Below are 23,602 nucleotides of genomic sequence, written 5' to 3' on the forward strand. Positions count from 1 at the left end.
CTTTCCCTTCTTTCTTCTTCTTTCCCTTCTTTCTTCTTCTTTCCCTTCTTTCTTCTTCTTTGCCTTCTTTCTCCTCTTTGCCTTCTTTCTTCTTTGCCTTCTTTGCCTTCTTTCTTCTTTGCCTTCTTTCCCTTCTTTCTTCTTTGCCTTCTTTCCCTTCTTTCTTCTTTCCCTTCTTTCCCTTCTTTCTTCTTTCCCTTCTTTCCCTTCTTTCTTCTTTCCCTTCTTTCCCTTCTTTCTTCTTTCCCTTCTTTCCCTTCTTTCTTCTTCTTTCCCTTCTTTCTTCTTCTTTCCCTTCTTTCTTCTTCTTTCCCTTCTTTCTTCTTCTTTCCCTTCTTTCTTCTTCTTTCCCTTCTTTCTTCTTCTTTCCCTTCTTTCTTTTTTCTTTTTTTCTTTTTTCTTTTTTTCTTTTTTCTTTTTTTCTTTTTTCTTTTTTCTTTCTTCTATGGGTGGTAGGTGTTTTAAAGGGTAACTCCAAAAAATATAGCATTTACCAGAGGGGTCAAACTCCATTTCATTGTGGGCCACATCAGCATTATGGGACAGTTGTATTTGTAAGACTATATCAATTTTATACGGGGCTTGTTTTCTCAGAGACTAGGTGCAGAAACTGAACCATGCCCCCCACGGAACTGCATTGAACAGTGGGTGTGGCCAAATTGCACTGTGGGAGGGGGATCTTAAAGCGGAGTTCCGGCCTCGGGGGTGAAATTTAGATAAAAATACCCCCGGGACAGTCAGGGCTAGTGCATTCCACAATGGCTAGCCTCTGAACTGTCCCGGGTCGCACTTACCTTCTAGAAGAAATACTTACCTTGAAAATTTCTTCTCCAGCGCTGCCATCTCAGGTGTGGGCAGCTGAAGCCAGCGCGTCCTCTTCCGTGATGTCGGAGTCCCAGAATGCCCTGCACGTCACTTCCGGTGCAGGCGTGGCATCCCTGCATAGCTTCTGGGCATGCCCAGAAGCTTTTTAGCAGGGAATGACGCACCTGCACCGTAAGTGACGAGTGGGGCTGGTGCAGGCGCATTGACTCCTGGGAGCGATGACGTTTAGCTCACAGGAGTCATCGCAAGCCGGAAAAGACGGCGCGGGCTGCGGCCGCAGAGGGAACAAGTGGAAGGAAGGTAGGTATATTTTCTTCTATAACAAGGTAAGTGAACAAAAAATAATCGGGAGCATCCATTTCTTTTTCAGGTGACATTCAGCAAGCGGATGGCCCAAAATCGATTTTTTTTTTTTCGCTTTTTGAGGCTGGAACTCCGCTATAAAGGTTCTCTTTACATTACACAGCCCCGCACCTCTGATTCCCTTTACATTACACAGCCCCTGCACCTCTGATTCCCTTTACATTACACAGCCCCCGCACCTCTGATTCCCTTTACATTACACAGCCCCCGCACCTCTGATTCCCTTTACATTACACAGCCCCCGCACCTCTGATTCCCTTTACATTACACAGCCCCCGCACCTCTGATTCCCTTTACATTACACAGCCCCCGCACCTCTGGTTCCCTTTACATTACACAGCCCCCGCACCTCTGGTTCTCTTTACATTACACAGCCCCCGCACCTCTGGTTCTCTTTACATTACACAGCCCCCGCACCTCTGATTCCCTTTACATTACACAGCCCCTGCACCTCTGATTCCCTTTACATTACACAGCCCCCGCACCTCTGATTCCCTTTACATTACACAGCCCCCGCACCTCTGATTCCCTTTACATTACACAGCCCCCGCACCTCTGATTCCCTTTACATTACACAGCCCCCGCACCTCTGGTTCTCTTTACATTACACAGCCCCCGCACCTCTGGTTCTCTTTACATTACACAGCCCCCGCACCTCTGGACCCCTTTACATTACACAGCCCCCGCACCTCTGATTCCCTATACATTACACAGACCCCACACCTCTGATTCCCTATACATTACACAGCCCCACACCTCTGATTCCCTATACATTACACAGCCCCACACCTCTGATTCCCTATACATTACACAGCCCCACACCTCTGATTCCCTATACATTACACAGCCCCACACCTCTGATTCCCTATACATTACACAGACCCCACACCTCTGATTCCCTATACATTACACAGCCCCACAACTCTGATTCCCTATACATTACACAGCCCCACACCTCTGATTCCCTATACATTACACAGCCCCACACCTCTGATTCCCTATACATTACACAGCCCCCGCACCTCTGGTTCTCTTTACATTACACAGCCCCCGCACCTCTGATTCCCTATACATTACACAGCCCCCGCACCTTTGGTTCTCTTTACATTACACAGCCCCGCACCTCTGGTTCTCTTTACATTACACAGCCCCCCCCCCCGCAGTTACTTCTTAAGCCACTTTGTTACACAAATGTCTCTGTTTGCTAATGACAAACATCCAAGTGCTTTATTAATAAAATGCTGTCTATACCTGATTTCTGAGTGGCGCTCATGTGACCGGCCAGCTCTCTCCTCCCCTCCCAGCTGAGGTCAGTGGGGGACTCTCAGCCCCTCCCGCTCTAGCTGTCAGACCTGGAGAGGGGAGAACCGGCGGGTCATATGAGCGCCGAGTGGCGCTCAAAGTCAGGTATAGGTGCTGTTTTATTAATAAAGCACAGGCACTGGGACGTTTGTCAACCACTTTAAAATGTCTGCAGGCCGGGTGCATGTGAATTCATCACGTGCGGCCTGGACATTTAGCGGCGCGCCGTAGGGTGCGGACCCCTGCTCTATGCAATGCAGGCAGATAATGGCTGGTTAGGAGGGGCTGGCACAGTGCAGTACATGGCTTCCTGAAAACATCACAGCGCCCTGCCTCAGTACTCCTCTGAAGAACCGTCATCCCTGCTGCAAGAAGTGGGCTGGCACTTGGGAAAGGTAATTCTAATATCAAATGCCTTAGTGGCTGGATGTCAGCCTGGAGAAGTGGGCATTCCTAGTCAGGCTATATTTGCATGCAGACTGTTTAAGGGAATGCCCACATGTGATGGTAAGCCTTTATGGTTGAAAGAACTGAAGTCCAATGAATGAAAGTGGCCGACCAGGGACAGTCAGGCTGGGAAGGAGAGAGCTAGATGGTGCTGGATGTTCTCCAGCCAAGAAAAGAGGCTGGCTCTATCTGAATTGCTGCAGCTTCTAATGCAAACTGTGGGAAGCTCACAGTGTGCAGTGAAATAAGATGCACCTAGATCTGCAATCCCATGAAGTGAGCTAGTATATAATATACACTACTGGATATGCCTCAGTAATGGGGTTTGGATAATACCAGTATTTAAAGGTGAAGGCCTGAAGGGGACATCAGTAAGGAGGACACCGATAGTGTTGCATCTAGCTATGAATATGCCACCAGGACCGACAGGCAAGGAGGAAAGTAAATGTCAACCTGAAAACACCATAACATAATGACCACCCATCATAACCCCTATGGACTTCACCAGACCTTTGAAGGTAGGCTGTGGACTCTGGCACCAAGCCGCCATTAGCAGATCCTTTAAGTCCTGTAGGCTATTAAGTGGGGCCTCCATGGATCGGACTTGTTTTTCCAGCCCATCCCACAGATCCTCGATTGGAGTGAGATCTGGAGAATTTGAAGGTCAAGTCATCACCTCAAACTTGTGTTCCTCAAACTATTCTTGAAATCATCAGACCAGGCCACCTTCTTCCATTGCTCCATGGTCCAGTTCTGGTGCCCACGTGCCCAGTGTAGGTGCTTTGGGCATTGTAGGTGCTTCTTGCTGTGGACATGGGTCAGCGTGGGCACTCTGCCTGGTCTGTGGCTACACCTAAAAACACAGATCAGCCTTAACCACTTAAGCTCCGGAAGATTTTACCCCCTTTCCTGACCAGGGTGTATTTTGCGATTCGGCACTACGTGATTTTAACGGACAATTGCGCGGTCCTGCGACGCTGTACCTAAACAAATTTGACATCCTTTCTTTCCCCACAAACAGAGCTTGCTTTTGGTGGTATTTGATCACCTGTGCGTTTTTTTGATCATGCACTATAAACAAAAAAATCGTCAATTTTGCAAAAATAACAATATTTTTCACATTTTTTTATATGAAATTCCCCCCCCATAAAAAATGTAAAAATCCAAATTTTTTAACATTTTCAGCCAATTTGTTTTCTGCTACATATGTTTGGTAAAAAAAAATCGCAAAAAGCGTATTTTGATTGGTTTGCGCAAAAGTTATTGCGTTTACTAACTAAGGGAAAGATTTTTGTCATTTTTGTTTTTTAACGCGTAATGGCGGCGGTCTGCGATTTTTTTTCTTGTGGGACTGTGACATTGCGGCGGACAGATCGGACCCTTGACTGACATTTTTGACACTTTTGGTGTTACCAGTGACATTACTACAGTAATCGGTGCTATAAATATGCACTGTTACTGCAAAAATGACACTGGCAGGGAAGGGGTTAACTGTATTGGAGAGGGAGGGGTTAAGTGTGTCCTAGGGGCGTGTTTCTAACTGTGATTGGACATGGCTACTACTGTAAAAACGGAGATCAACTATGTAGAACCGTCTGATCTCCATTTTTACACAGGGGAGAATGACGGGCGGCTTGTTTACATTAGCCGCCTGCCTTTCTCCCTTCCTGTCGAACGATCGCGAGTGACCAGCGGATATTGGGTCTGCCGGTCACACGCACTGACTTGTTAGGGAACGAGCCGGGGCGGGCGCGCGCCTCAGCGGGCGCGCGTTAGCCCGCTATTGGCTCACAAGCCAGTGACAGGCTAGTGACGTACCAGTACGTCACTTTGCCTGGCCGGGGCTGACCGCCGCAGTATATGTACTTGCGGCGGTTGGCAACCGGTTAAGGCATAAACTCCACTAGACCTCTGAAGGTACGCTGTGGTATCTGGCACCAAGCCGTAAGTAGCAGATCCTTTAAGTCCTGTAAGTTGTGAGGTGAGCCCTCCATGGATCAGACTTGTTTTTCCAGCACATCCCACAGAGACTCGATCAGATTGAGATCTAGAAAATTTGAAGGTCAAGTCATCACCTCAAACTCGTTGTGTTCCTCAAACCATTCTTGAATTCATGAGACCAGGTCACCATCTTCCATTGTTCCGTGGTCCAGTTCTGATGATCGTGCCCATTTTAGGAGCTTTGGGCTGTGGACACGGGTCAGCATGGGCACCCGGACCGGTCTGCAGCTACCCAGTCTTAAACAACACACTGCCATGCACAGTGGGTGACACTTTTCTATCAGGACCAGGATGAATGTTTTCAGCAATCTGAGCTTTAGGAGCTTTAAGCCTCGTACACACGCAATGAATTTCCGCCGACCGGTCGTCCGTCTTTTGTCCAGAGTGGTGTCTGTTGGTTGGAATGTGCTCTAGACTGCACACGAATTTTCCCGTACGATAGAATTCTACTTCAGAAGTGATGTCATGTGTTGGATTGCTTTCTATGTGTTCTTTCGTCTCTGAGCATGCCTAGTCTTGCTCATAAGATTTTTCCCTATTGAAATCTGTACTAATGAGACGAAAATTGGACGTGTTTTGATGGAGGACAAAAATTTTAATGCCTGCACACCAGGATTTTGTCAGCCGAAAAGTCGGAGTTGGCTGTCGAAAGCACCATACTAACAATCCGAAAATCAGCAGATCGGTCGTCGGACGAAATTTCCCGGCCGAATTTCTTATCGTGTGTACGGGGCTTTACCATTGGGTGGGACTACACAGGCCAGCCTTCACTCCCCACGTGCATCAACGAGCCTTGGCCACCCCTTACTCTGTTGCCAGTTGGTCAGTTCTCCTTCCTTGAACCACAGTTGGTTGCTCCGGTCCAATGCAGACCAGGGAACATCCCACAAGAGCTGCAGTTTTGGAGTAGCTCTGACCCAGATGTCCATCCATTACAATATGGCCCTTATCAAAGTTGCCTAAATCCTTACGCTTGCTCATTTTTTTTAAACACTTAGATTGCAGGGACAACATGTTCACTTGTTGCCTAATACACTATATAACCAAAAGTATTGGGACGCCTACCTTTACACGCACATGAACTTTAACCACTTTACCACCGGAGGATTTTGCTGTCTTCCGTCCAGGCCACTTTTTGCGATTCGGCGCTGTGCGACTTCAACTGACAATTGCGCGGTCGTGCGACGCCGTACCCAAACGAAATTTACGTCCTTTTTTTCCCACAAACAGAGCTTTCTTATGGTGGTATTTGATCACCTGTGCGATTTTTACTTTTTGCGCTATAAACAAAAAAAGAGTGTTTATTTTGAAAAAATAACAATATTTTTAACATTTTTTTATATGAAATTCCCCCCAAAAAAGATGTAAAAACCAATTTTTTAAAAAATTTTTGGCCAATTTGTTTTCTGCTACCTATGTTTGGTAAAAAAAATCGCAATAAGCGTATTTTGATTGGTTTGCGCAAAAGTTATTGCGTTTACAAACTAAGGGAAAGATTTCTGTCATTTTTGGTGTTTTTTTTCTTAACGCGTAATGGCGGTGATCTGCGATTTTTTTTGCGGGACTGCGACATTGCGGCGGACAGATCGGACCCTTGACTGACATTTTTGACACTTTTGGGGTTACCAGTGACATTACTACAGTAATCAGTGCTATATATATGCACTGTTACTGTAAAAATTACACTGGCAGGGAAGGGGTTAATTTTATTGGAGAGGGAGGGGTTAATGTATGCCTGGTGCTTACTGACGTGTGTGGGGGGAGGGGACTGTGTGAGTCATGGACAGATCGGATGTCCAGCTATGCTGAACACTCCGATCTGTCACTCCCTGTCACTATGGAGATCCGCCCGCTGTGTTTACACAGGCGGGCGGATCTCCACACTAGATCCCCGGCGATCGGGGCAGACGATAACGAGCCACTCTGCCGCAGTAATATTACTGTGGGCTTAGTCTGTAGGGTTCAATATTGAGTTGGCCCACCCTTTGCAGCTATAACAGCTTCAACTCTCTTGAGAAGGCTGGACAGCCTTCCCAGAAGAGTTGAAGCTGTTATAGCTGCAAAGGGTGGGCCAACTCAATATTGAACCCTACGGACTAAGACTGGGATGCCATTAACCACTTTACCACCGGAGGATTTTGCTGTCTTACGTCTGGGCCACTTTTTGCGATTCGGCACTGTGCGAATTTAACTGACAATTGCGCGGTCGTGCAACGCCGTACCCAAACGAAATTTACGTCCTTTTTTTTCCCACAAACAGAGCTTTCTTTTGGAGGCTCGCTCCCGCTGTATTCAGTCACAGCGGGAGTCGGGCCAGGGGAGGAGCGGTGGTGATCGCCGCTGCTCTTCCCCCGATCGTCGGGGAATCGAGTGTGGAGATCCGCCTGCTTGTGTAAACAAAGCGGGCGGAGCTCCTAAGTGACAGGCAGGGTCAGATTGCAGGATTCAGCATAGCTGAACCTGCGATCTGTCCCTGTGTCACATAGTCCCCTCCCCCCCACATATGTCAGTAAGCACCAGGCATACATTAACCCCTCCCTCTCCAATAAAATTAACCCTTTCCCTGCCAGTGTAATTTTACAGTAACAGTGCATATATATAGCACTGATTACTGTAGTAATGTCACTGGTAACCCCAAAAGTGTCAAAAATGTCAGTCAGGGGTCCGATCTGTCCGCCGTAATGTCGCAGTCCCGCTAAAAATCTCAGATCGCCGCCATTACTAGTAAAGAAAAAATAAAAATGACATAAATCTTTTCCTTAGTTTGTAGACGCGATAACTTTTGCACAAACCAATCAAAATACGCTTATTGGGATGTTTTTTTTTTATAAAAAATATGTAGCAGAATACAAATTGGCCTAAAAGAATTAAAAAAAATTATATTTATTTTATTTTTATTTTTTTGGGAATGTCATATAGCAGAAAGTGAAAAATGTTGTTTTTTTTTTTTTTTTTTTCCAGAATTGTCACTCCTTTTTTGTTTATATATATATAAAAATAAAAATCGCAGAGGTGATCAAATACCACCAAAAGAAATCTCTATTTGTGGGGAAAAAAGGGCATACATTTTATTTGGATACAGCGTCGCACGACAGCGCAATTGTCCGTTTAAAGTAATGCAGTGCCGTATTGCAAAAAATGGCCTGGTCATTAAAGGGGTAAATCGTCCCCGTCCAGAAGTGGTTAAAGGGATGAGGCTGCAACCCTACCCCCCACCACCTGGAGCATTCTCAGTGGGCTCTGGCCATGGACTACAACAAAATGGCCGCCATCTGCACGAATTACAATGCCACACATTTGTAAACAAGGACTAAATTATTTAATGGTACAACTTAATACTAAAATAATATTTTAAAATGTTTTGATGCAGTCAGGATTAACATACATTTCGATCATAATACATTTAAATTAAAACTAAATTGCCCACCACTATTAGAATGAAGACAGTGTTTGGTGGCCATTCGCCCTCTAGCGGTTGCTCTGAGCACAGCTGCCTGGGTGGGCGGGGTTTTACTTGTAAGGTTCTAACTAGCAGAATCGCTCTGCGCTCTACGGGTCCCGTGTGCGCTCCACGGCCGCTCAAGCGTATCTGGTTGCTATGGCGCCGCGCACGCGCAGAGTAACTGGAAACGGCGGCCATTTTATTGTAGCCCGGCGGAGAAGGGAAGAGTAATGACAGAATCCGCCTGGAGGGGGTGTTATCTTGGAGAGTGTGTGCCCTGAGAGGAGGAGGTAATAATGTCTTCTTATTATGAGAGAAGGGGGGTCCCAGCACTCTGTGTGGATTGGATGGGGGGGATCATGTCACCCCCAACAAATGATCATCTTCCTGCAAGTCCTCTGATGTGTACAGCTGAGCCTAGATGTAGGTGATAGAGCTCTGACTGCATATGTATAAGCAGTACAGGTCTAGGGAGTGGCTTGACATGAAACATAACTGCAGTGGCTGGCTGACATTGGCATCCCAGCTCTGATTTTGAATGTGAAGGAGTTTAAAGTGCCTGTTTGTAGAGTGAAGCAAATCCATCTGCAATGACTTGTCCAGAATATTTACCTTTTTCTATGTCAGATACAGTTTGTACACTGAGTTGGTTCACCTGTCATTGGCTGTCATTGCTTGCATAAACCACAATGGCGGTGTCACGGTTCCATGAGGATTGTTCATAGGAATGGATGGAGAATACACTTTGGAGGGGGGAGGTGGTAGTACATTGGGTTGTGCTTGCAGAAATACTTTGGGTAACGCCAGGACAGAACACAATGGGAATTCTCTCCGGCAGTAAAATGTAACGCATGTTCTGATCCTATCCCCTTTCTACCAGAAAGAGGTGTGATTTGTGTTTGGGACACCATTGGTTCCTACTCTTCCTTTTATAATCCAAATCCTAAATTTATATAAAAAAAATATATATATTTTGGATTATGCTCCACTCTATTGTGCCGTTGTGTTTAGTTCTTTATTCAAGAACTACACTTTGAGACTTTATGGTTTTTAGTCACCAGACCAGAGTCTTGGAGTTCTCGTAGATCCATAATCGTAACTTTCTGTTGTCCTTATTTGCATTTTCACTCTCTTCTTTTCTTTTCCATCTCTTCTGTGGTCATTATTCTCCAAGTCCCAACAATCTCTTCTTTGGTCTTCTATTGTTATCACAAAGTCCTGAGTCCTACCCTTATCAATATCTTCTTTGGTCTTCCATCTCTTCCATTGTCATTATTCTTCCCTTCCTGAGTCCTACCTTTATCAATCTCTTCTTACGACTTGGTGATAACAATAGAAGAGATAGAAGACCAAAGACGAGATTGATATAGGTAGGACTGTGCATGTGGTGTATCTGGACTTTGCAAAGGCCTTTGACACCGTTCCCCACAAACGCTTACTGTACAAACTAAGGAAGGTAGGTATGGACCATAGTTGAGTACCTGTATAGAGAACTGGCTCCAGGGGAGAGTACAGAGGGTGATGATTAATGGGGAGTACTCGGATTGGGCGGGTGTGGAAAGTGGGGTCCCCCAGGGTTCTGTCCTGGGACCAATCCTGTTTAATTTATTCATAAATGATCTAGAGGAGGGGATATCTAGTACAATCTCAGTATTTGCAGATGATACTAAATTAGGCATGCCAATATCTTCTATGCAGGATGTGGAAACCTTGCAAGCGGACCTGAACAAAATAACGGGGTGGGCAACTACATGGCAGATGAGATTTAATGTTGAAAAATTTAAAGTAATGCACTTGGGGGCCAGAAACCAGAAAGCAAGCTACTCACTAGGGGGGGGGAACCTCTGGGTGAGTCTAGGATGGAAAAGGACTTGGGGGTACTGGGGGGTACTGGTAGACAACAGGCTTGGCAGTGGCATGCAATGCCAAGCCGCCGCAAGCAAAGCCAACAGAATACTGGGTTGTATAAAAAAGGGGATTCACTCCAGAAATAAAGAGATTATTCTCCCACTCTACAAGACTCTTGTCCGGCCACATCTGGAGTATGCTGTCCAGTTCTGGGCACCGGTCCTCAGGAAGGATGTGCTGGAACTGGAGAAAGTCCAGAGAAGGTCAAAAAAAATAATTAGGGGAATGGAGGACATCAGCTATGAGGAAAGACTACAAGCACTGAACTTATTCTCTCTGGAGAAGAGACGATTGAGGGGGGATATGATATCAATGTACAAATACTGTACTGGCGACCCTAGCATAAGGAACAAACTTCAGAGAGAGGAGATACAATAAGACACGTGGCCACACTAAAACTTGAGGAAAGGCGGTTTAACCTTAAAGTGCGTAAGGGGTTCTTCACTGTAAGAGCGGTAAGGATGTGGAATTCTCTTCCACAAGCAGTTGTATCAGCAGGGAGCATTGATAGTTTCAAAAAACTATTAGATGGACACCTTAAAGACCACAACATACAGGGGTATACAATGTACGGTTAAAAGCAAACACACACACACACATCATAGGTTGAACTGGATGGACTGATGTCTTTTTTCAACCTCACTAACTATGACTCAGGACGGGAAGAATAATGACAATGGTAGAGATGGAAGACCAAAGAAGATATTGATAAGGGTAGGACTCAGGACTCGGTGATAACAATGGAAGAGATAGAAGACCAGAGTCCTACCGTTATCAATCTCTTCTTTGGTCTTCTATATCTTCCATTGTCATTATTCTTCCCGTCCTGAGTCCTAACTTTATCAATCTCTTCTTAGGACTTGGTGATAACAATAGAAGAGATAGAAGACCAAAGAAAAGATTGATAAAGGTAGGACTCAGGACGGGAAGAATAATGACAATGGAAGTGATGGAAGACCAAAGAAGATATTGATAAGGGTAGGATTCAGGACTCTGTGATAACAATGGAAGAGATAGAAGACCAGAGTCCTACCCTTATCAATATCTTCTTTGGTCTTCTATCTATTCTATTGTTATAACCAAGTCTTGAGTCCTACCCTTCTCAATCTCTTCTTTGGTCTTCTATCTCTACTATTGTTATCACCAAGTCCTGAGTCCTACCCTTCTCAATCTCTTCTTTGGTCTTCTATTTCTTCCATTGTCATTATTCTTCCCATCCTGAGTCCTACCTTTATCGATCTCTTCTTTGGCGTTCCATCTCTTCTATTGTCATTAATTCTCAAGTCCTTAGTCCTAGGGTTATCAATGTCTCCTTTACTCTTACATTTCTTCCATTGTCATTAATCTCCAATTCCTGAGACCTACACTTACCAAACTTTCTTCTTGTGTATCAAATCTCGTCTATTGTCATTAATCTCCAAGTCCGGAGTTCTACGTTTATCAATCTCTTCTTTGATCTTCTATCTCTTCCATTGTCATTATTCTTCCCATCCTGAGTCCTACCTTTATCAATCTCTTCTTTGGCCTTTCATCTCTTCTATTGTCATTAATTCCTAAGTCCTTTGGACTTGGATATTAATGACAATGGAAGAAATGTAAGAGTAAAGGAGAGATTGATAATCCTAGGACTGAGACCTACACTTACCAAACTTTCTTCTTGTGTCTCAAATCTCTTCTATTGTCATTAATCTCCAAGTCCGGAGTTCTACGTTTATCAATCTCTTCTTTGGTCTTCCATCTCTTCCATTGTCATTATTCTTCCCATCCTGAGTCCTACCTTTATCAATCTCTTCTTTGGCCTTTCATCTCTTCTATTGTCATTAATTCCTAAATCCTTAGTCCTAGGATTATCAATCTCTCCTTTACTCTTACATTTCTTCCATTGTCATTAATCTCCAAGTCCTGAAACCTACACTTAACAAACTTTCCTCTTGTGTCTCAAATATCTTCTATTGTCATTAATCTCCAAGTCTTGAGTTCGACGTTTATCAATCTCTTCTTTGGTCTTCCATCTCTTCCATTGTCATCAATCTCTAATTCCCGAGTCCTACCTTTATTAATCTCTTCTTTGGTCTTTTATCTCTTCTATTGTTATCACCAAGTCCTGAGTCCTACCCTTCTCAATCTCTTCTTTGGTCTTCTATTTCTTCCATTGTCATTATTCTTCCCATCCTGAGTCCTACCTTTATCGATCTCTTCTTTGGCGTTCCATCTCTTCTATTGTCATTAATTCTCAAGTCCTTAGTCCTAGAGTTATCAATGTCTCCTTTACTCTTACATTTCTTCCATTGTCATTAATCTCCAAGTCCTGAGACCTACACTTACCAAACTTTCTTCTTGTGTCTCAAATCTCTTCTATTGTCATTAATCTCCAAGTCTTGAGTTCTACGTTTATCAATCTCTTCTTTGGTCTTCCATCTCTTCCATTGTCATTAATCTCTAATTTCCGAGTCCTACCTTTATTAATCTCTTCTTTGGTCTTCTATCTCTTCTATTGTTATCACCAAGTCCTGAGTCTTACCCTTATCTATCTCTTCTTTGGTCTTCTATTTCTTCCATTGTCATTATTCTTTCCATCCTGAGTCCTACCTTTATCAATCTCTTCTTTGGTCTTCTATTTCTTCCATTGTCATTATTCTTCCCATCCTGAGTCCTACACTTACCAAACTTTCTTCTTGTGTCTCAATTATCTTCTATTGTCATTAATCTCCAAGTCCTGAGTTCTACGTTTATCAATCTCTTCTTTGGTCTTCCATCTCTTCCATTGTCATTAATCTCTAATTCCTAAATCCTACCTTTTATTAGTCTTTTCTTTGGTCTTCTATTGTCATTATTCACCAAGTCCTGAGTCCTAGGTCCTTCGTCTATCAATCTCTTCCTTGGTCTTCCATCTCTTCAATTGTCATGAATCTCCGTTTCCTGAGACCTACACTAATCAAACTTTCTTCTTTGGTCTAAAATCTCTTCTATTGTTATTTTAACAAATCATAATCTTCCTGCAAGTCCTTTCATGTGTATAATTGATCCTAGATATAGGTGATACAGCTCAGGTTACCTGACTGCATATGTGTATAAGCAGTACAAGTCTTGACATGCAACACGACTGTAATGGCTTGGCTGACATTGGCATCCCAGCTCTGATTTTGAATGTGAAGGAGTTCAAAGTGCCTGTTTGTAGAGTGAAGAAAATCCATGTGCAATGAAACTTTCAGCTGACTTCTCCAGAACTTTTACCTCTTCTAAGTCAGATACAGTTCGTACAATGAGTTGGTTCACCTGTCATTGGCGTTCATCACTTACATAAACCATAACGGTGGTGTTATGATTCCATGAGGATTGTTCATAGGAATGGATGGAGAATACACTTTGGAGGTGGGGGCTACACTGTGGACCTACGTTTATTAATCTCTTCTTTAGGCTTCTATTGTCATTAATCTCCAAGTCCTGAGTCCTACCTTTATCAATCTCTTCTTTGGTTTTACATCTCTTCCATTGTCATTATTCTTCAAGTTTGGGTCCTACCTTTATCAATCTTTTCTTTGGTCTCCAATCTCTGCTATTGTCATTAATCTCTTGAGACCCTTCATTGTCATTAATCTCCAATGAGTCCTACCTATGTATTTTTGAAGCTTTCATCTCACTACTGGCCATACTGATGAGCAATCTTTATCTCAGTAGATGTTTTCCAGATTCTTCGAGCTCTGGAAACTCCTAGTACTTTTCTCTTGATGTTGATAGTCTTTGATTGCTGTTGTTCATGTTTTTTTTTTAATCTTTATTCATAGTAAATCTGAATTGCTGATTAGTCTTTAATATGTTTCACCACCCAACCATTTGGTTGCCTCATCAGGTGGAGGTAAATTCCTTGGCATTTAAATTCTTATGGGCAGTCAAGATACCGTAATGGAAATACCCTAATAACATGTTGGGTGTCAGTTGGAGCTACATGACTGGAGCGGCAGAATTTCTATGGTGATGGTTATTGTTAGTTACTGATAGGTGTTGTCTAAAGGTACCATTCTTTATATGAAAGGTTGTTTGTTCTAACTTGATTTAGTTGGCATCTTTCACTTTGCTTTCAATCCATCTGTTTTCACTGTCCATAATTTATACTTTGTTAAAAGTGTCCCTTGACCTTCAGGTATGGATAGACTAATGAGCCTTGACCAATTAAATTAGCCCTGCCATGTCAAGAAATATATTTCTTGATAGGCTTAAAGTGTAACTAAACCCAAAAACAAAAATGTAATATATTCTAACTACGGTAATTGTTTTAGATGGGCTTTGCATATGTGACTAACAATTTAAAGTCCAAATTCAGCTAACACTTTTAAGCAGTCACAGTAATAGTTTTTTCCTTTTGGGATAAAGGTTTTACATAAATTAATACAAACTGATCATTTTAAGCACCCCTGCCAGTGTTAAATGGTTTAACTCAACCCTCTAAATGGCACTTTGGTTGGTCAGCCGGTCTTACATAGTTGCATAGTTAGTGAGGTTGAAAAAAGACATCAGTCCATCCAGTTCAACCTATGATGTGTGTGTGTTTGCTTTTAACCGTACATTGTATACCCCTGTATGTTGTGGTCTTTAAGGTGTCCATCTAATTTAGTCTAGTTTTTTGAAACTATCAATGCTCCTGCTGATATGATGGCTTGTGGAAGAGAATTCCACATCCTTACCGCTCTTACAGTGAAGAACCCCTTACGCACTTTAAGGTTAAACCGCCTTTCCTCAAGTTTTAGTGAGTGGCCACGTGTCTTATTGTATCTCCTTTCTCTGAATAGTTTGTTCCTTATGCTAGGGTCGCCAGTACAGTATTTGTACATTGATATCATATCTCCCCTCAATCGTCTCTTCTCCAGAGAGAATAGGTTCAGTGCTTGTAGTCTTTCCTCATAGCTGATGTCCTCCATTCCCCTAATTATTTTTGTTGCCCTTCTCTGGACTTTCTCCAGTTCCAGCACATCCTTCCTGAGGACCGGTGCCCAGAAATGGACAGCATACTCCAGATGTGGCCGGACCAGAGTCTTGTAGAGTGGAAGAATAATCTCTTTATTTCTGGAGTGAATCCCCTTTTTTATACAACCCAGTATTCTGTTGGCTTTGCTTGCGGCGGCTTGGCATTGCATGCCACTGCCAAGCCTGTTGTCTACCAGTACCCCCAGGTCCCTTTCCATCCTAGACTCACCCAGAGGTTCCCCCCCTAGTGAGTAGCTTGCTTTCTGGTTTCTGGCCCCCAAGTGCATTACTTTACATTTTTCAACATTAAACCTCATATGCCATGTAGTTGCCCACCCCGTTATTTTGTTCAGGTCTGCTTGCAAGATTTCCACATCCTGCATAGAAGATATTGGCAAGCCTAATTTAGTATCATCTGCAAATACTGAGATTGTACTAGATATCCCCTCCTCTAGATCATTTATGAATAAATTAAACAGGATTGGTCCCAGGACAGAACCCTGGGGGACCCCACTTTCCACACCCTCCCAATCCGAGTACTCCCCATTAATAACCACCCTCTGTACTCTCCCCTGGAGCCAGTTCTCTATCCAGGTACTCACCTTATGGTCCATACCTACCTTCCTTAGTTTGTACAGTAAGCGTTTGTGGGGAACGGTGTCAAAGGCCTTTGCAAAGTCCAGATACACCACATCCACAGGCTTACCTTTATCTAAGTGGCAGCTCACTTCATCGTAGAAGGTTAATAGATTGGTTTGGCACGAACGATTTTTCATGAATCCATGCTGATTACTACTTATAATATAGTTTTCATTACTAAAGTCTTGTATGTGGTCCCTTATCATCCCCTACAAAATTTTGCAGACTACTGATGTTAGGCTTACCGGCCTATAGTTACCCGGGATATATCTCGGCCCCTTTTTAAATATTGGTACCACGTTGGCTTTTTTTCCAATCAGCTGGCACCATACCCGTCTGTAAACTATCCTTAAAGATCAAGAATAATGGTCTGGCAATCACCTGGCTGAGCTCATTAAGAACCCTCGGGTGCAAGCCATCCGGTCCCGGGGATTTATTTATGTTAAGTTTCTCTAGTTTAGCTCTAAGTCTATCCTCTGATAGCCATGGCGGCACTTCCTGAGGTGTATTATTTAGTTCGGCCTTACAAGCTGGGTTCGTGTAGCCCCCCAATTCCTTTGTGAAGACTGAAGAAAATAAATTATTTAACACTTCCGCCTTTTCTCTGTCCTCTGTGGCCATTTTTCCTTTATCATCTTTTATGGGGCCAATGTGTTCTGGCCTCGCTTTCCTACTGTTTATATACTTAAAGAACTTCTTGGGGTTCTTTTTACTCTCCTCCTCTTACTGGCCAGATCACCAGGTAATAAAGCTACAGTACAGAGAGGACTTGAAAAAAAGATGACTGTGATAATACTATTGACAGACTATATCATATATGTAATTTATGATTTTGGCCATAGTTGCACTTTAAACGCCTGGGATTTTCCTCCAATAAATGGGAATGATATACACGCTTGGATAGATGTAACAAAACGATAAAATTCTAGGGTGCACAGTTCTCCCCCAAATGTCCAAATAAGCCAGCAGGTAATCCAAGTCCTCAATGTCAGCCTAAAACCAAATTACCAAGCTTCCATCAAAGATCGGCAGATATTTTGTGCTATTTTTACTAAGATTACAGTGTAAGGAGACCCTGTCAGTTTGACAGTTCAGGGCAAAGTTAAAGTCACTTACTAGCCCACCACCAAATACTTATTCTAAAATTTGTTGTGTTCCACACTGCTTGGTTGCTCTGTCAGAGCTATTGCAATAACTAGTGTTTTGGGGTATGGGGAGCACTTGACCTTCTCCCAGCATGCCGTGCTTGGGCCTTAGAGGTAAGTCATTCAAATACTGTCAAATGAGGGATCGGCCAATGCGAGGGAACCGACCCAGACTCCGTTTGAGTGCTTCCGTCAGTATATGGGCTTCCTCCAGTCTTGAACATAGATATCAGATATTATGGCAATATACAAGGCTAGCCGAGAATAGCTTGTATTAGATCTGGAACATTTTATTGAACAAACTCACACAGAATATATACCCCACCAGGTCAGGTGAGCCTGATTGCATTATCGTATGAAGATGAAATTGTATACAGAGATATAATTAACATAACTAGGTAACAGCAAACACAAACAGTATTCTACTTCCCCACTAGCAACTAATAGCTGACAGTGATTTATTTAGCATGCTAATTAACTCAACACCTAAACCAGCCTTGGTGACCAGACTGACCGGCAACAAGGCTAAAACAAAGTACATTACACTTAAGTATAAACACAGAACACCTTATTAAACAGACAATAGCAGGAGACCCCAGTAGCAGACTGTCCGGCTCCTACCTACAATAGTCTGTGAGGCAAAGCTCATGCAATGTTCCATCATTCTGATACAGTGTAATTTATGTATCATAGATTTCTTGAGGGATATAGTAGATACATTTTACTGTCCCATTTGAAGTAATCCAAACCACATTCTCAGTGTCCAATATGTAGTTGTCCATCATTTTCTCAGTCACCCTGTGTCCCTAATAGACACAGGGTGACTTACACGTAAGAGGGGCCAGGGGAGCTGAGACTGGGATTTCCCAACCTCTCTAAGGTAAGCTGGGTTCCACGGGCCCCCCAACCAAAGTGACTCTTGCCACAGCCAACATCACTATTTCTTTGTAAGCTCCAACACCATCCGACATGGAGCTTACACAGGGTTTGGCTCTCAGCTAAATAGTGGTGGGGGAATTTAGCGAAGAAGGGTATGGATGAATGGTGGTCTTTTAAGATCTTCTATCACTTTGTCCTTTCAGAACAGAGTCTCTTTACAACCCTGGTGCCCAACCTGCGGCCTGAGGGCCACATGTGGTCCTTTGGTATATGATGGGCAGCCCTCGGACCTCAGCAGTCTGTAGTGGGAACATTGATCAGGGTAATTACTTTGATCTCTTTTAGCCTCATGTAACATGTTCCCAGTTTGGTATTGTCTTCTGTAGCATATCCCCAGCCACAGACGTCGCATGTTCACGCTCTCTGCTCCTCATTTCCTCTATTAGGTCTGCAGTTTCTGACAGTCCTCATAAGCATTATACAGTGGGTACGGAAAGTATTCAGACCCCCTTAAATTTTTCACTCTTTGTTATATTGCAGCCATTTGCTAAAATCATTTAAGTTCATTCTTCTTCCTCGTGAATGTACACACAGCTCCCCATATTGACGGAAAAACACAGAATTGTTGACATTGTTGCAGATTTATTAAAAAGGAAAAACTGAAATATCACATGGCCCTAAGTATTCAGACCCTTTGCTGTGACACTCATATATTTAACTCAGGTGCTTTCCATTTCTTCTGATCATCCTTGACATGGTTCTACACCTTCATTTGAGTCCAGCTGTGTTTGATTATACTGATTGGACTTCATTAGGAAAGCCACACACCTGTCTATATAAGACCTTCCAGATCACAATGCATGTCAGAGCAAATGAGAATCATGAGGTCAAAGGAACTGCCTGAAGAGCTCAGAGACAGAATTGTGGCAAGGCACAGATCTGGCCAAGGTTACAAAAAGATTTCTGCTGCACTTAAGGTTCCTAAGAGCACAGTGGCCTCCATAATCCTCAAATGGAAGACGTTTGAGACGACCAGAACCCTTCCTAGAGCTGGACGTCCGGCCAAACTGAGCTATCGGGGGAGAAGAGCCTTGGTGAGAGAGGTAAAGAAGAACCCAAAGATCACTGTGGCTGAGCTCCAGAGATGCAGTCAGGAGATGGGAGAAAGTTGTAGAAAGTCAACCATCACTGCAGCCCTCCACCAGTCGGGGCTTTATGGCAGAGTGGCCCAACGGAAGCCTCTCCTCAGTGTAAGACACATGAAAGCCCGCATGGAGTTTGCTAAAAAACACCTGAAGGACTCCAAGATGGTGAGAAATAAGATTCTCTGGTCTGATGAGACCAAAATAGAACTTTTTGGCCTTAATTCTAAGCGGTATGTGTGGAGAAAACCAGGCACTGCTCATCACCTGTCCAATACAGTCCCAACAGTGAAGCATGGTGGTGGCAGCATCATGCTGTGGGGGTGTTTTTCAGCTGCAGGGACAGGACGACTGGTTGCAATCGAGGGAAAGATGAATGCGGCCAAGTACAGGGATATCCTGGACAAAAACCTTCTCCAGAGTGCTCTGGACCTCAGACTGGGCCGAAGGTTTACCTTCCAACAAGACAATGACCCTAAGCACACAGCTAAAATAACGAAGGAGTGGCTTCACAACAACTCCGTGACTGTTCTTGAATGGCCCAGCCAGAGCCCTGACTTAAACCCAATTGAGCATCTCTGGAGAGACCTAAAAATGGCTGTCCACCAACATTTACCATCCAACCTGACAGAACTGGAGAGGATCTGCAAGGAGGAATGGCAGAGGATCCCCAAATCCAGGTGTGAAAGACTTGTTGCATCTTTCCCAAAAAGACTCCTGGCTGTATTAGATCAAAAGGGGGCTTCTACTAAATACTGAGCAAAGGGTCTGAATACTTAGGACCATGTGATATTTCAGTTTTTCTTTTTTAATAAATCTGCAACAATGTCAACAATTCTGTGTTTTTCTGTCAGTATGGGGTGCTATGTGTACATTCAGGAGGAAGAAGAATGAACTTAAATGATTTTAGCAAATGGCTGCAATATAACAAAGAGTGAAAAATTTAAGGGGGTCTGAATACTTTCCGTACCCACTGTATATTGAACATTATGTGGGGCATTTTGGTGATGATGCGGTCCCCTTTAGCTGATGAGTTGGCAACCAATGCTGCAGAACTGTGGTCTCCAAACAGCGGCCCTGGGGCCAAATCTGCCCTTTGCTTGCCTTTATCTGGTGTCTGGAACGCCCTGCTGCAGGACAATCTGTCTGCAAGTGGAGTTAGCCATTAGGTCATAATTTGAGCTGTTTCCTAAAGATAGAAAGTTGTCAGCCTTGTACGTAATCTGCATAGGGCTAAAATTAATTAATTTTAGTGGTTGGTTCATTTGAAATATTTCTTTGATCTTATTTTTTTTATTGCAGCCTTATCTTTATACATCAGAGCATTTTCCACTAACTGGCCCAGAAATAAAGTGGAGTGGTTGTATGTAGAAAGATCTGAGCAAAGACATCGTAATGAATGATCAACCACCCTTCACATCACCGGGTAAGAGACATTAATTACTTGTATTGAGGATCCACCTAGATAAACACATCCTCTGATATATGGAGATAGCATGTCAGGTTCCTATAAGGTGTCAGGATGTCACTGTCTATTTCTCTATGGATGAGTGGGAGTATATAGAAGGACACAAGGATCTGTAGAAGGACGTCATGATGGAGAACCAGCCGCCCCTCACATCACCGGGTAAGGGGAGACATTAATTTCTTGTATTGAGGATCACCCTAGATACTCACATCCTCTGATATATGGAGATAGTATGTCAGGTTCCTAAGGTGTCAGGATATCACTGTCTATTTCTCCATGGAGGAGTGGGAGTATATAGAAGGACACAAGGATCTGTAGAAGGACGTCATGATGGAGAACCGGCCGTCCCTAACATCACCGGGTAAGAGGAGACTTTAATTTCTTGTAAAGGAGAGAAGAGTATTGAGGATCCCCCTAGATACACACATCCTCTGATATAAAGACATAGAAACAATGTATTCAGTCAGTGTGTGTGTTTCCTACAGATGGATCCAGTAACAGAAATACCCCAGAGAGATGTCTTCGTCTGTGTTCCAAGAACTATAGGGGGCATAATGACAAGATCTCTCACCGCTATAAGGTAGATGAAATGAAGGATCTTATAAAAACAGTGGATCTACACCAGTGATGGCGAACCTTGGCACCCCAGATGTTTTGGAACTACATATCCCATGATGCTCAACTACACTGCAGAGTGCATAAGCATTATGGGAAATGTAGTTCCAAAACATCTGGGGTGCCAAGGTTCACCATCACTGATCTACACTATACAAGCACCAGGGGAGGTTGTTGGATTCAATGGAGCGATACAATACAACATATAATTGTATGTTTTTGTTATTCAGGGCACAAATCAGGTTCAAGTTGAAGTGAAAGAAGAAAAAGGAGAGCTGTATATGAAGAGTAATGAACGATGTAAGGCGGAGGAACTTCCTTCGGAGACCATCGCAGGTGAATAATAAACACTAAAGCCAGAGAAAAGTCCCAGATTCTCCTTGTTCAGTCACATAGTTACATACTGTAGTTAGTCAGGTTGAAAAAAGACACAAGTCCATCTGACTCAACGGATAAAGTCACTACAAGTCCTGTTTGCATCTGTGATTGGCAATCACAAGGCACAGAGCTGTTTGGTTAAGCTCTCTGCCTTTAGATCTGAGTTGACCAATGACAGCTTGTTTCAGATATTTCACAGGCACAAATGGCACCGTGCTTTATTTCCCCAGTTATTCCCTACTTTTTTTATAAGGAGGTTAAACATTAGTTACATAACCAGTTCTGGACCGGAAGGATTTGCCCCCTTAATGACCAGGCCATTTTTTGCGATTTGGCACTTTATCGGAAAATTGCGCAGTTGTGCGATGCTGTACCCAAATAAAATTTATGTCCTTTTTTTCCCACAGTACAGCTTTCTTTTGGTGGTATTTGATCACATCTGCGATTTTTATTTTTTGCGCTATAAACAAAAAAACAGCGACAATTTTGAAAAAATAACAATATTTTTCACATTCTTTTATATGAAATTCTCAAATAAAAAATGTAAAAATCTAAATTTTTTAACATTTTAGGCCAATTTGTTTTCTGCTACGTATTTTTGGTAAAAAAAATCGCAATAAGCATATTTTCATTGGTTTGTGCATAAAGTTATTGAGTTTACTAACTATGGGAAAGATTTATGTAATTTTTATTGTTTTTTTTTTTTTTTTTTACTAGTAATGGCGGCAATCTGTGATTTTTTTTTTTTTTTTTTGCAGGACTGCGACATTGCGGCAGACAGATCTGACCCCTGACTGACATTTTTGACACTTTTGGGGGTACCAGTGGCATTACTACAGTAATCAGTGCTAAAAATATGCACTGTTACTGTAATAATGACACTGGGAGGGAAGGCTTTAACATTACTGGTGATCAGTGGGTTAAATGTGTCCCTAGGGGCGTGATTCTAACTGTCAGGGGGCGTGGCTTGTGAAGTAAACACAGAGACATATGATCCTACATAGCAGGATCACATAGCCTCTGTGATCACTTCAGGGAGAATGACAGACGGCTGTGTTTACATCAGCCGTCCGTCCTTCTCCCTCTGCTGCGGGAGATCTCGAGTGGCCGGCGGTCATCGGAGCCGCCGGTCACACGCGCTGGCTCCCCAGCTAACCAGCGCTCGCCCCCTAGATTTTCCTGAGCGAGGGATGTAACATAAGATCGCTTTGCCCAGGAGCCTCTGCCTGCCGCAGTAAAACTGCGGTGGGCGGTCTTTATGTGGTTAATTACATAAGACTGTTTATTTGTGTTACAGCTGGTCCCAGTAACAGAAACACACCAGGATATTCCAGTCTGTCATTCTCCCTGGTGTAACTGCAGAGATCATACGATTCTGCTATGTAGGATCGTATGTCACTGTGGTTACATCAAAAGCCACACCCCCTTGACAGTAGGAAACACGCCCCTAGGGACACACTTAACCCCTTGATCACTAATAAAGTTAACCCTTTCCCTGCCAGTGTCATTTTTACAGTAACAGTGCATATGTATAGCACTGATTACTGTAGTAATGTCACCGGTACTCCCAAAAGTGTCAAAAATGTTAGTCAGGGGTCCGATCTGTCCGCCGCAATGTCGCAGTCCCGCAAAAAAAATCGCAGATCGGCGCCATTACTCGTTAAAAAAAAAAAACAATAAAAATGACATAAATCTTTCCCGTAGTTAGTAAACGCAATAACTTTTGCGCAAACCAATTAAAATACACTTATTATATGTAGCAGAAAACAAATTGGCCTAAAATGTTAAAAAATTTTGATTTTTACATTTTTTTGGGGGAATTTCATATAAAAAAAAAGTGAAAAATATTGTTATTTTTTCAAAATTTACGCTATTTTTTGTTTATAGCGCAAAAAATAAAAATCGCACAGGTGATCAAATACCACCAAAAGAAAGCCCTGTTTGTGGGAAAAAAAGGACGTCAATTTCATTTGGGTACAGCGTCGCACGACCGCGCAATTGTCCGTTAAAATCACGCAGTGCCAAAAATAGGGCCCTGGTCTTTGAGCAGCCAAATCCTCCGGGGCTTAAGTGGGTAAATGTGTTG

General features: G+C 43.2%; 2 protein-coding genes across 2 annotated transcripts in view; both read left to right on the plus strand.

The window, feature by feature from the left end:
- LOC309564355 (uncharacterized protein) overlaps nt 1-23,602 on the plus strand; it is a gene marked incomplete at its 3' end in the record, with an annotated part of 715,072 nt that overhangs the window by 133,753 nt on the left and 557,717 nt on the right.
- Nucleotides 20,492-23,602, plus strand: part of LOC309563353 (uncharacterized protein) — a gene marked incomplete at its 3' end in the record, with an annotated part of 522,832 nt that continues 519,721 nt past the window's right edge. Inside the window, 2 exon segments of the mRNA XM_082267747.1 lie at nt 20,492-20,636; nt 20,640-20,682. Coding sequence (XP_082123873.1) covers nt 20,541-20,636; nt 20,640-20,682 — 139 coding nt within the window. The 5' untranslated portion in view covers nt 20,492-20,540.

Source organism: Pelophylax lessonae (assembly GCF_965119305.1).
Source record: "Pelophylax lessonae genome assembly, chromosome: 9".
Lineage (NCBI taxonomy): Eukaryota > Metazoa > Chordata > Amphibia > Anura > Ranidae > Pelophylax > Pelophylax lessonae.